The sequence below is a fragment of the Engystomops pustulosus genome, chromosome 5, assembly GCF_040894005.1.
Source record: "Engystomops pustulosus chromosome 5, aEngPut4.maternal, whole genome shotgun sequence".
Lineage (NCBI taxonomy): Eukaryota > Metazoa > Chordata > Amphibia > Anura > Leptodactylidae > Engystomops > Engystomops pustulosus.
In genome coordinates, this window is record NC_092415.1 from 176,014,570 (window position 1) to 176,027,139 (window position 12,570).

Consider the following 12,570-nt stretch of genomic DNA (forward strand, 5'->3'; position numbering starts at 1 on the left):
TCTGGCGAGGAGTAGATAGGTGGGGCAGGAAGAGCTGGGCATGCCCCTTCTGATGCTAGATGAGAGGGGACAAATTTTAGCTAAAAGAAGGGTGGAGTTTAGTTAATAGGTCTCTATGGAAACCTGTCAGTAGCTTTATTTCTGAAAAATGTGGTGACAGATTCCCAGAGTAGGTTCTGGGTAGAGTCTGGACCAGAACAGTGATGGAATCACGGAAAGAGTGAGTAAACTTTATTAGTGGACCAAAGCAGAGCCTTATCATTGTACCGGGCAGTCCTCTGGCTACTTACAAGATAGCTTGATTTGGTTTGTTTTTAACTTGAATCTGTATGCATTATTGAATTTGTAAGTACTGTATGTTTTGTAAGCATAAATCACACCAAATTTTTTATGATAATTTAATGTGATTTTTAAAATAATGAGTTGTCATGGGAACAAGGATTAACAATAAAGCTTTATTGCAGACACCTTACAGCTTATCATTACAGCCTGGATAAATTAAAGTAAGCATCCAGGAAGCGTCACCAGAGGTCACATAGGACCATCTGTAACTAGGAGTCATCTATAAGACGGGTGTCCTTTAGTTGGAGATCACCTGCACAGTGGGGAAGAAAATTATTTAGTCAGCCAACAATTGTCCAAGTTCTCCCACTGAAAAAATGAGAGAGTCGTGTAGTTGACATCATAGGTAGACCTCAACTATGAAAGACAAAAGAAGAAGACAAATCCAGAAAATTAAATTGTCTAATTTTTAAAGAATGTATTTGCAAATTATGGTAGGAATTAAGTATTTAGCCAATAACAATTTCAATACTTATATATTATATATGTTATATATCCTTTGTTGGCAATAACAGAGATCAAACGTTTTCTGTAGGTCTTCACAACGTTGGTACACACAGATGCTGGTATTTTGGCCCATTCCTCCATGCAAATCTCCTCTAGAGCAGTGATGTTATAGGGCTGTCACAGGGTACCACAGACTTTCAACTCCCTCCAAAGGTTTTCCATGGGGTTGAGAGCTGGAGACTAGTAGGCCCCTCCAGGACCTTGAAATGCTTCTTACGAAGCCACTCCTTGGTTGCCCTGGTGGTGTACTTGGGATCATTGTCATTCTCAAAGTCCTAGACACATTTCATCTTCAATGCTCTTGCTGATGGAAGGAGGTTTGCACTCAAAATCTCACGATACATGGCCCCATTAATTCTTTTATGTACACAAATTGATCATTCTGGTCCCTCTGCAGGGAAACAGCACCAAAGCATGATGTTGCCACCCCCATGGTGTCACAGTAGATATGGTGTTCTTTTGATGCAACTCAGCATTCACTCTACTCCAAACATGACAAGATGCTTTTCTACCTTTGGTTTCATCTGACTATATGATATTCTTCCAATACTTTTTAGGAACATCCAAATGCTCTCTAGAAAACTGCAGACAGGGCTTAAGCAGAGGGACACTTAAGCAGGGGGAAACACCTGGCACTGGTGGATTTGAGTCCCTCATGGTGTGTTGTGTGTTACTAACGATAGCCTTATGTTGGTCCCAGCTTTATGCAGGTCATTCATTCGGACCTCCGTGTGGTTCTGGAATTTTTGCTTACTGTTCTTGTGATCATTTTGACCCCACGGTGTGAGATCTTGCAAGGAGCCTCTGATCGAGGGAGATTATTAGGGGTCTTGTATGTATTTCATTTTCTACTGTTCCCACAGTTTATTCTTTCACACCAAGCTGCTCGTCTATTGAAGATTCAGTCTTCCCAGCCTGGTGCAGGTCCACAATCCTACAGCTCTTAGGTCTTCACCATAGTGGAGTTTCGTGTATGACTGTTTGAGGTTGTGGATAGGTCTTTTATATTGATAATAAGTTGAAAAAGGAGCCATTACTACAGGTAATGAGTGGAGGACAGAAGAGCCTCTTAAAGGAGAAGTTACAGGTCTGTGAGAGCCAGAAATCTTGCTTGTTTGTAGGTGACCATATACTTATTTTTAATCATAATTTGCAACTAATGTGATTTTCTGGTTTTGTTTTCACATTTGGTCTCTCATAGTTGAGGTCTAACTATGATGTTAGTTACAAGCCTCTCTCATCTTTTTAAATGGAAGAACTTGTACAATTGGGGGCTGATTAAATATATCTTAAGTACATTTATTGCACTGGAAAATTCTTTTAATTCTATGATCCCTGGTGGTCTAGGGTGGTAAAAGGGCTCTCATTCTAGCACTACACATTGCATAGGACGCAACTTTCGTAAAACATAATTTCTTTCTTTTGCATTGATTAAAAGAGGTTTTCCGTTCAACATCACAGAGTAGATGGAATGAATTTAAACACAATGAACAACTAAAGTAAATATCAAGATGGTCTAAGTAGCACGAAACAAGTCGTCCTTCACACCTTTTCCTGTTTCGTTTGACAAAGTCGTGTTAAACCTGCAGTGACTGCCAACTTTTTCTTCTTGGAGTTAGAGCACCACCACAACATTGGGGCACATTTACTGACCTGTCTGGAGGAGTTCACAGAAAGTGCATTGTCCGACGATAATGCACTCCGCCGCAATTCACTAAGATTGTGCGCCCGATATCCTGTATGTGTCACTTCCCCGCTCAGGTCCGACAGAGTTCACCTTCTTCTTCCCGGTGCATGTAAATGCTTGATCTTGCGACACAATTTGAAAGTTAAAACCCGCAGTCAGTCTGAATCCGACGGATCGGCCGACGGCACGCACCCCAATTCCTGTTGCATGAAAGCCGACGCTACTGCGCCACATTCCGATCGCATGCGATGAAAGTGCGTCCGAGGACCCTTTGTAAATAAGCCCCCTTTGTCACAAGCCGCATACACAGCGAAGCCCATATATACTTCAGATAACTCTCCGTATACAGGACTTCAGATAGTGGCCCTTATTATACTACTACAACAGTAGATATCACACACACTGAGTCTAAGACCATTTAAAAAATGTATTTATCTCAATTTTTGTAACAGAAAAATTCATGTAAAAACCAATAGAAAACAAACATTAAATTGTTTCTCCATTAGATACACCTTCTGAGATATCAAAGACATGGCTCATAAGTTCTATATGCCTAGACCTCCACCAATTCCTAGAAGAAATACACCTTGGTGATCTTCACACATGGCTGTGAAACTGACCCATATAATAATTCTACAGCCAACCATCTAAAATAGTTTTTTAAACCAAAATTTTCTGCAACAAGGGGGGAGATCTCAACCTCTGCATTTCTAAGATTGAATCCCGTACAGAGATCATAAACCCACTGCTACTGTATTGTGGAGAAATTCTGGAAAATCTGCATTTAATATGGTACGTGTGTAGAGTCGTCCTAAGGCTGGTGATCACCTGTGGATTCTAGTTGAAAAAAAGATCTCGATAAGGACAATGACTTATCTGTATGGGAGAAGTAAGGCGTAATCTCGGCCCTCTTGGTCCTTTCCCAATCTATAATAATATATGATATATTTTTAGAAGGGTTAATAAATTACTAAGGGTCTCAATAATACTTCTTGCTACCTGCATTAGGAATGGCACTACCAAGAAGAGATAATTATGGCTAATACTAAAGAATGGGGACATTCCTTGAAGTTAGTGTCCCAATAAATCCAATTTATCGACCCTTTGATGACAGCTCTGTTTCATCTGTTATCTACACAACACTAATGCTTTTACCTTTAGTATCTCAGCAGCAGTGAGCACACAACTATTTCTACCTACACGAATGTGTAATCTGAAAAGGAATCTTGAGTCAGTTTTATTACTAATGTATTTCTTGCCATTAAGATTCCAGACACTGAAACTTTGAGTGAACTTTATATAAATTTCATGATGCATCACAGAATCTTGGACGCTCGTATCACTTCGCTCTCACATTCAGCATAGCGCTTCAGTAGGGGCTGGTAAACCTGGAAGGAAACATAGAAGTAAGAGTTAATGAAACTGGCTACTTCATCAGATCCTCAGGCAATCCTCAGGTATCTCCAATCCATCACCACCACCACCACTGATGATTTTAGGGTTCATGATATTGTTACATGCTTTACTTTCCTTATACGGGATATCAATGGAACTATATTGTTCAGCATTACTGGTGTCAATAATCTTGGTTTCTAAGGTTTTGCATCTTTTGAATCTTGGGGATTCTTCACAGTGTTCATATCATTAAATGTCCTCTATCGATGTTGTGTACAGGTAAATTTTGGGAAACGTGATGCTTTTAAATAACACAGGTAGTACTAGTAGTATATAAGCAGATGAGCCAGTTAACCTATGTGAATCTTTCATTTACTTGTTTTGGGAGGTAAGGTTGGATGTTGTGACTATATGGGGGGAGCTACTATTAAAGGAAACCTACCATCAAGGATCTACCTTTCAATGTAGATCTGATGGTAGGTTCCTATTACCCTACTAGACCCTAATCTATTTTAGGCTTACCATGTAATGCTTTCTAATCTAAGATACATTTTATCGAGCTAATATGCAAATTTCAGTGGGGCATGGAGTAGCCTCTCTGGGCAGTGAAAGCAATGGTTACTCCATGCCCCAGTAGCCTCTGCGATCCCCCCCTACATGTGCTTACACGGCGCGCACCTGGTACTGCTACCATTGTTCACTGCTGAACGTCCAGGTAGGGAGGGATCACAAAGGCTACTGGGGCGTGGAATAGCCTTTGCTCCGCACCCTAGTAGCCTCTCCAGAAAATATAACTAAATAAAGTTTAGCTTAGTTTATAAAGCATTTTAAGGTTAGCTAAATATAGACTGGGATTTAGTAGGTTAATAGGAACCTACCATCACATCTACCAACAGGTAGATTTCTGATGCTAGGTTTCCTTATATATACAATGGGGCAGATTTACTTACCCGGTCCGTTCGCGATCCAGCGGCGCGTTCTCTGCGGTGGATTCGGGTCCGGCCGGGATTCACTAAGGTAGTTCCTCCGCTGTCCACCAGGTGGCGCTGCTGCGCTGAAGTTCCCCGGAGGCGCGCTGGAATGCCCTGAAATTCACCAGCCTATACCTGGTGAAGGTAAGTGTAATTTTCGCAACACATTTTTTGTCTTAAATGCGGTGGTTTTTCCGAATCCGTCGGGTTTTCGGTCGGCCACGCCCCCCGATTTCCGCCGCGTGCATGCCAGCGCCGATGCGCCACAATCCGATCGCGTGCGCCAAAATCCCGGGGCAATTCAGGTACAATCGGCGCAAATCGGAAATATTCGGGTAACACGTCGGGAAAACGCGAATCGGGCCCTTAGTAAATGACCCCCAATGTCTTACTACAGATCAATTATACAGCATCTATAAGTTAGAACATTAAATCTGCATGCCTCCTATTTCATATGGAATCTGTGTAAAGCAAAATGTATTTGCACATTTCTTTCACAGAATCCCCAGGGCTTTAAAGCATCCACACACCTGCACCTGGCCTTTATAGCAAATTATCCTTAATGAGCTTAGTTTGCTCCCTGGCCTAAAGCAAATTGTGCCATTTATATTACAGGTTTTCTCCTCTAAATGGAATTTCTCCTAGGAAGGTCCCGTGCTGGGGGTAAATGTAGCCCTTATTGCTGAGTAATGTTGTACTTTATGTTTTTTATTTGCTGTCATACAAGATCCATTCAATATGCTTGACTAGGGTCTCAAAGGAATTGTCCAAAAATAGTAACCGTCATTTCAAAAAACTTTTGATATGTTGTGGGGCAGGTAATTTTAAGCCCTTTTGCACTTAAATTAGTTACCCGAATCTTGCTCCTTCCTCTTGTATTCTGCAGACTTCCCCCCGTTGTCCAGGGCTTCTTAGATACCAGGAACATTCTGTCTTCACTGAGGAGCTGACTATGGAGGGAGAATCAGACACGCCTCCCTCTCCTTTCAGCTGTTCACCTCATAGCTGAGTGCTCCAGCACTCAGTCATGTGCTACCAGGAGCTCTAACTAATGTAGTAACAAAACAACTACACTCTTATCTCTCCCTCAGCTATCCCTACACTTGTATATAAACAAATAATCCACACAGACACAAGTTCACAATCCCCCCCCCTTCCTCATTCCCTCACACTCCACAGCAGGAAATGGCAGGCGAGGATAGACTCTCCAATTCTTCAAGCTCAGGTGCTATACTAAAGTTTTACATAGATAGATAGATAGATAGATAGATAGATAGATAGATAGATAGATAGATAGATATGGTCTCATTGGTCAGCAGCAGGTGTTTGTGATGATGTTACAGGAGGCAGGTCCCGCCCCTCTACTTCTTCCTGATTGTAGGTCTTTTGAGAGCTGGAAACCATGGTTGGTATGGACCAAAAAACGTACTAAATGAGGACTGAGAGGCAAAATACTTTGAGGAATGATCCCAGGGACACCCGGAGCAGAATTAAGTTTTTTAGTCTTTATTTTGCTCAAAATGACAGTTACACTTTAAAGAAAATCTATGATGATAAACCAGGGGTACTTACCTATAGATCCAAACACTGTGTGTTATCCATGGCATCCTTCTCAAATCAACTTTTAAAATTATGCTGAACAGCCTGTGAAGCTAGGGTTAGGAAGGACTCTAGTAATGAAACCAAGAGCCCTTTAGGCACATTAGCATAATTGTAAAAGTTTATTTTATATGAAGGAGGGCATGGATAACAAATATAAGATTACCACAGTCACTGTGCCTGGATCTTTGAGTAAGTTTCCCTGGTTTATCCTTTAAGCTTGATTTTGATGGTAGATTTCCTTTATTAAACCTATGAAGCTAATATATTTTTATTGCAGAAATGAATAGAGCAGGGGATAATAGTAAACTTTGTAATATACTTCATGAAGGAAAACAGCTTCAGTCGCTTTATGCTCCTTCTTTCTCCTGTTGTGAGCATTATATCTGAACTCCCTTCCACAGCAGACAGATAAGGCGGTAAGATTAACTCCTTCTATACCTAGAGAATATTTCCCTTGATTATTTAAGTCTCTTATGAGATAATACTATTCAATGACTGTCTGTAAAGAGTTAAGTCATATCTGAGCTTGCAATGGATACAGACTAGAAAGATGATTTACACAAACTGCTAAAATAAGAAAGACAGACACAGGAACAGATTTCTTTCATAAAGTATATTACAAAGTTTATTATAATCATCTTCACTATTCATTTATAAATTTTTGTCAAAACTTAAGTTGTGCTTTAAATATTATATTATTGCTGTGTTGTATTGCGTTATGTACAAAACGTGTCAGTGTCATGTTTTATTACAAAGAACTGATTTTTTTTTTGTAGGTGTTAGATAAGTTTATGTGTTTGGAAAATTCTGAAAAACACAATTAAAAATATATATCCCGTATGAATTCAATTAGACAGGGAGCCACAAGTAGAAATGTCACACATGTAAATGTGTCCCGCTGTAATCTTCAGTATCAGTGTGAGTCTTTCTCTATCATCTCTCACATCACCTTGATCTGTCCCAGCAAGTGCTAATAAATTCTTACCCCATCCTGAGACTAGTGACAGCCACCAGTCGGAGGAATCTTTCTGCTTATAAGTTTGATGTGGTAATGACAGGGAGAATTCCATATTCACACACCTAATATATCTGACTGTCTGTTTCCATACGGATCAGGCTATTATATCTAGGGATTTCTATTCTGTAGCTGCCCAGCCTGACAATATTCACAGCAGTTCAGTCTCAGCGCTGGGATGTGCAGAATTGTTATCCGTGTTGTTGCATTTCACATATGGATCTGTTCTATATCTCTAAAAACCTAAGTATTTACATTGGACCTCCGAAAAAAATTACAGTAGCATGATATTTAGTAATAATGACAACAAAGATAAGAAAAGGACACGGCTATAGTTCTTTTTCATCACAATGAAGGAATAATCCTTTTACGGTAATGAAGGCAGCTCATCCGAGCTTCATCCGAAACTACAACCATCCCCACTTCTAGCCAGAGGCAGGAAAGTTATGTAGTCACCCTGAGACACAATGCTGCCAGATCACGTAGGGAATTTTCAAAATCAGTTTTGCTGATGTCTGTAGGGCCGTAATTTGGGTCAGATAGACCAATTCGACATGATGCCTAAAAAATCTGGTTATACAATATACAGACTCAATACACAAAATAAAACTGACTAGAGCAGCAGTAGCCATAAAGTTAAACTCTGGAGATAAGAAAAGAATAGGATGCATAAGGGCAAATCCGAGGTCACAAAACACAAGTGAAAGAAGACACAAACACACAGGGACAGATTTACTAAGGGCTTTGTGCTGCTTTGCGACGCACTTTAGTCGGACTGTTCATGTTCTTCAAGGCTTACACAGGTCAGTGTCTTCATACGGCTTGGACAAGTAAGTGTCTGTGCTGCGATTGTGGCGCATGCGACCCTTTTGTGTGCAGCTGCACTGGCTTCTATGCAACACAAATTAGGGGACATGGCGTCGGACGGTCCGACTGATTCGGACCGAGTGCCGTATTTAACTTTTCAATTGTGTTGCACGCCCTATGTTAAAGGTGCACCACAAAAAAGATGGTGAACTCTGTCGGACCTGAGCGGGGAAGCGACAGATGCATGATTTCAGGCGCACAAAATTAGTGAATCGCCGCATGCAGCATTATAGTCGGACAATGCACTTTCAGTGAACTCCAGTGACCAGGTAAGTAAATGTGCCCCAATGTGACTGTGCTCCATGTGGTACATGAGGAGACAAGTTACATTCTGCAGGATTTCATGGTCAACACATTTTATTTAGTAAATCTTTACTTCTATGACATTATTCCTATAAAAATATTTTTGTACATGTACTATAAAAAATTTTAATTACCTTGTCTGCCTCTGGTCTTGGAGTAACTACTAACTTATTCTGAGGTGCTTTTACAATGTCTGCAAAAGTTGATGCTGAAGATTGCAATGCAAGTCCTGGAATAGAAAGACACAGATGATTTATGCGATGCGCAACTGATACGCAACTGTTCTTACAGGGGTTGTTAGATCTAATTTTCGATTGCTCCATTAACACAGGTGTGGGTGTTGATGAGGACAGGGCTGGAGATCAATCTGTCATGATTAAGTAAGAATCACACCACTGGACACTTTAAAAGGAGGCTGGTGCTTGGCATCATTGTTTCTCTTCTGTTAACCATGGTTATCTCTAAAGAAACACATGCAGTCATCATTGCACTGCACAAAACTGGCCTAACAGGGAAGAGTATCGCAGCTAGAAAGATTGCACCTCAGTTAACAATCCATCGTATCATCAAGGAATTCAAGGAGAGAGTTTCCATTGTTGCCAAAAAGGCTCCCGGACACGCAAGAAGGACCAGCAAGCACCAAGATGTCTCTTAAAAGTGTTTCGGCTTCGGGATCGGCTACCAGCAGTGCAGAGCTTGCTCAGGAATGGCAGCAGGCAGGTGTGAGTGCATCTGCATGCACTGTGAGGGGGAGAGCAAGGTCTGGTGTCAAGGAGGGCAGCAAAGAAGCCACTTCTCTCCAGAAAATACATCAGGGACAGACTCATATTCTGCACAAGGTACAGGGAGTGGACTGCTGAGGACTGGGGTAAAGTCATTTTCTCTGATGAATCCCCTTTCCGATTGTTTGGAACATCTGGAAAACAGCTTGTTCGGAGAAGACAAGGTGAGCGATACCACCAGTCTTACCTCATGCCAACTGTAAAGCATCCTGCAACCATTCATGTGTGGGGTTGCTTCTCAGCCAAGGGAATCGTCTCTCGCACAGTCTTGCCTAATAACACATCCATGAATAAAGAATGGTACCAGAATGTCCTCCAAGAGCAACTTCTCCCAACCGTCCAAGAGTAGTTTGGTGATCAACAATGCCTTTTCCAGCATGATGGAGCACCTTGCCATAAAGCAAAGGTGATAAATGTCTCAGGGAACAAAACAGAGATTTTGGGTCCATGGCCTGGAAACTCCCCAGATCTTAATCCCATAGAGAACTTGTGGTCAATCATCAAGAGACGGGTGGACAAACAAAAACCCACAAATTGCGACAAAATGCAAGCATTGATTGTGCAAGAATGGACTGCTATCAGTCAGGATTTGGTCCAGAAGTTGATTGAGAGCTGCTAGGGAGAATTGCAGAGGTCCTGAAGAAGAAGGGTCAACACTGCAAATACTGACTTGCTACATTACCTCATTGTAACTGTCAATAAAAGATTTTGTTACTCATAATATGATTGCACTTGTATTTATGTATGTGATAAAAACATCTGACAAACACACATAAAAACCAGAGGGAAACAGATCATGTGAAAATATAATATTTGTGTCATTCTCAAAACTTATGGCCATGACTGTATTAGGCTATAGTAAGAGGAAGGGGCACTGTTGACATGATGTGATGACACCACTTAATCTCTGTGTGTGAACAGAGGCCTGCTGTGATGTAGGTAAGGATAAAGTCAAGTACTGGTTATAGTTTGATATTTTTTACACCACCAGGGACCCATGATAAGAACAGTTCCTCTAGTCATGAATCATGATGCAAACAAACATATCGTAACATACTTGTATTTTCATGCAACTTTTTGAAATGGAAATTAAAAATAAGGAAAAGGGAACCTATGCAAAAATTTGAATGAATGCCTCATGTACAATAACATTATATCTGAAGAAGTTCTGATGTAACTTGAGAGTCTAAAACTGTACATGTACATGAGGATGTGGTCCTTACATGAAGAGGGGGGAGAGTTACAAAATTGTCAGGTTCAGCTTTTTAATGCTCTTTTGTGTCAAGTTGTGTCAGCACCAAATTGTACAAAACCATCAAAGATGATGGCACTATTTAGCACCAGGCTAGGGTTCATTGGGCTCAGTTGCAAACAAAAAGGTTATTGTATTCACAGGGAAAACAATACAAATATGGTCAGCTCACCTCATTACACTGAAAAGCATCTTAAAAAGTCCTTCAAACCGGTTCACGGAGGAAGGGAGGAAACCACATCGGCCAACGGTATGAATATGATCCAAAGGAGGCAATTTGCTCCTCCAGCACACATAAAATGTATTAATAAATCTTGATTCCTTTATTAAATCCATACTGGTCCAAAGATGAAATCCAACAATAGCAAATTTCTTCCCTTGGATCATATTCATTGGGCCCATGTTAGTGGAAGTTTCTAAGGATCATCATCTATACAATGTCCACCTTCCTAAAGGTTAAAAACTGTTATCATTCTATCATTTGAATATGTAAATGAGCACTTGGTAACAACAGAACACAATCCTGTTATTAATGTATGCATTATTCAGGAGCAGACATGTGAGATCCTATGCAGATGTATGTCACCGTGCCTTATTTCCTTGTTATTTGGATACAACTGATAAATGATTATTCTCTGACCATATTGACCTGTTCTGCTGCTGACTGTCGAAAAGAACACCAGGAATCGGAATGATTAAAGGAAGTGCTGTTAGAAGGACACCATTAATGAGGGAATAGCAAGCAAGGTTACTTGGAAATTAGGATGCTGTTTATGAAGAAAGATAACCTGGCTTTCTTCAAGCAATTTCTCATTCCTACTACACAAATGACGGCTTCTTCTATAATACCTGCCCCTCCCAGAATAACTCCCAAGGTGCTGGTGCTTTCTACAAAGTTACTGGTCATTCCTTTCCATTATAATTAGTTTTACATCCAGCATGCATATAGTAAAGTCACATCATACACATTCTCATTTGCGGCTATTTTGCTTGGAAAAATAAAAGACTTTACTTTTTTATTTAAATTCACCGAATTTTAAATGATCTGAACACATTGGAAAACGGATGCATGTATATTTTTAGGGGTCATTATGCTAAGAAAAACTATGTGTCCTCTTCACATTTAATAGTTTATGAACATATGAACAAAATGCAAATCTGATTTTTTCTCCAACATTATTTTTAAAAGCGTTAAGTGTTTTTTTCTTTCTGTAAAAATTGCATTTTGTCACGTTACTGCCGCTTTATAATAATAGTAATAATAATAATATTAATATAGCGCCATAAAATTCCATACAGATTCTGGGAAACATATACAAAAATAATAAGACATTAAAGAATAATAACAGCCAATAGGAATGTGGGCCCTGCTCACAAGAGCTTACAGTCTTTGAGAATGAGGGGGTGACACAAGAGGTAAAAGAGCCTGTATAATGGTCCAGCCATTTTTATAAGAGGAAGGAATAAAAAATTTAATAAATAAAAATGCTGCTTCTTGAACCATCAGCCATCAGCTGCCATTTTATATACAAAGTCCAAAGTCATTGGGACTGCAGAGAAGCATTTTACGTATAACAGACAGGGGGAGTACCCAGAATTGGTTACTAAAGAGTTAAAGTTGCATGCTGTTAGTGAGTGTGATAGGACTGCCTAAATAAATGAGTTTTAAAAGAATGTTTGAAGCATTGGGGGTAGGGTATTAGTCTGATAGACCAGGGTAGGGCATTCAAGAGAATTGGTGCAGCTCGGGAGAAGTCCTGGAGATGTGCATGGGATGTTCGATTTAAGGAAGAGAATAATCAAAGAATAATCGAAAATAAACTGATATGAGAAAGGAGAGGTAGGGG

General features: G+C 40.2%; 1 protein-coding gene across 9 annotated transcripts in view; it reads right to left on the reverse strand.

Annotated features, from left to right (window-relative positions):
• Window positions 1-453: 453 nt before the first annotated feature.
• The window catches only part of XYLB (xylulokinase), a 147,907-nt gene continuing 135,790 nt past the window's right edge, over window positions 454-12,570 (reverse strand). For 3 of the 9 annotated variants that reach the window (XM_072153889.1, XM_072153887.1, XM_072153890.1), the window contains 2 exons: window positions 8,824-8,918; window positions 454-699 (listed from right to left, as the gene is read on the reverse strand). In XM_072153889.1, the coding sequence (XP_072009990.1) occupies window positions 616-699; window positions 8,824-8,918 (179 nt within the window). In that variant the 3' untranslated portion in view covers window positions 454-615. Of the gene's footprint in view, window positions 700-2,789; window positions 3,925-8,823; window positions 8,919-12,570 lie in introns of those variants that run through there. The other 6 variants (XM_072153892.1, XR_011855924.1, XR_011855923.1 and 3 more) reach the window with 6 other exon arrangements.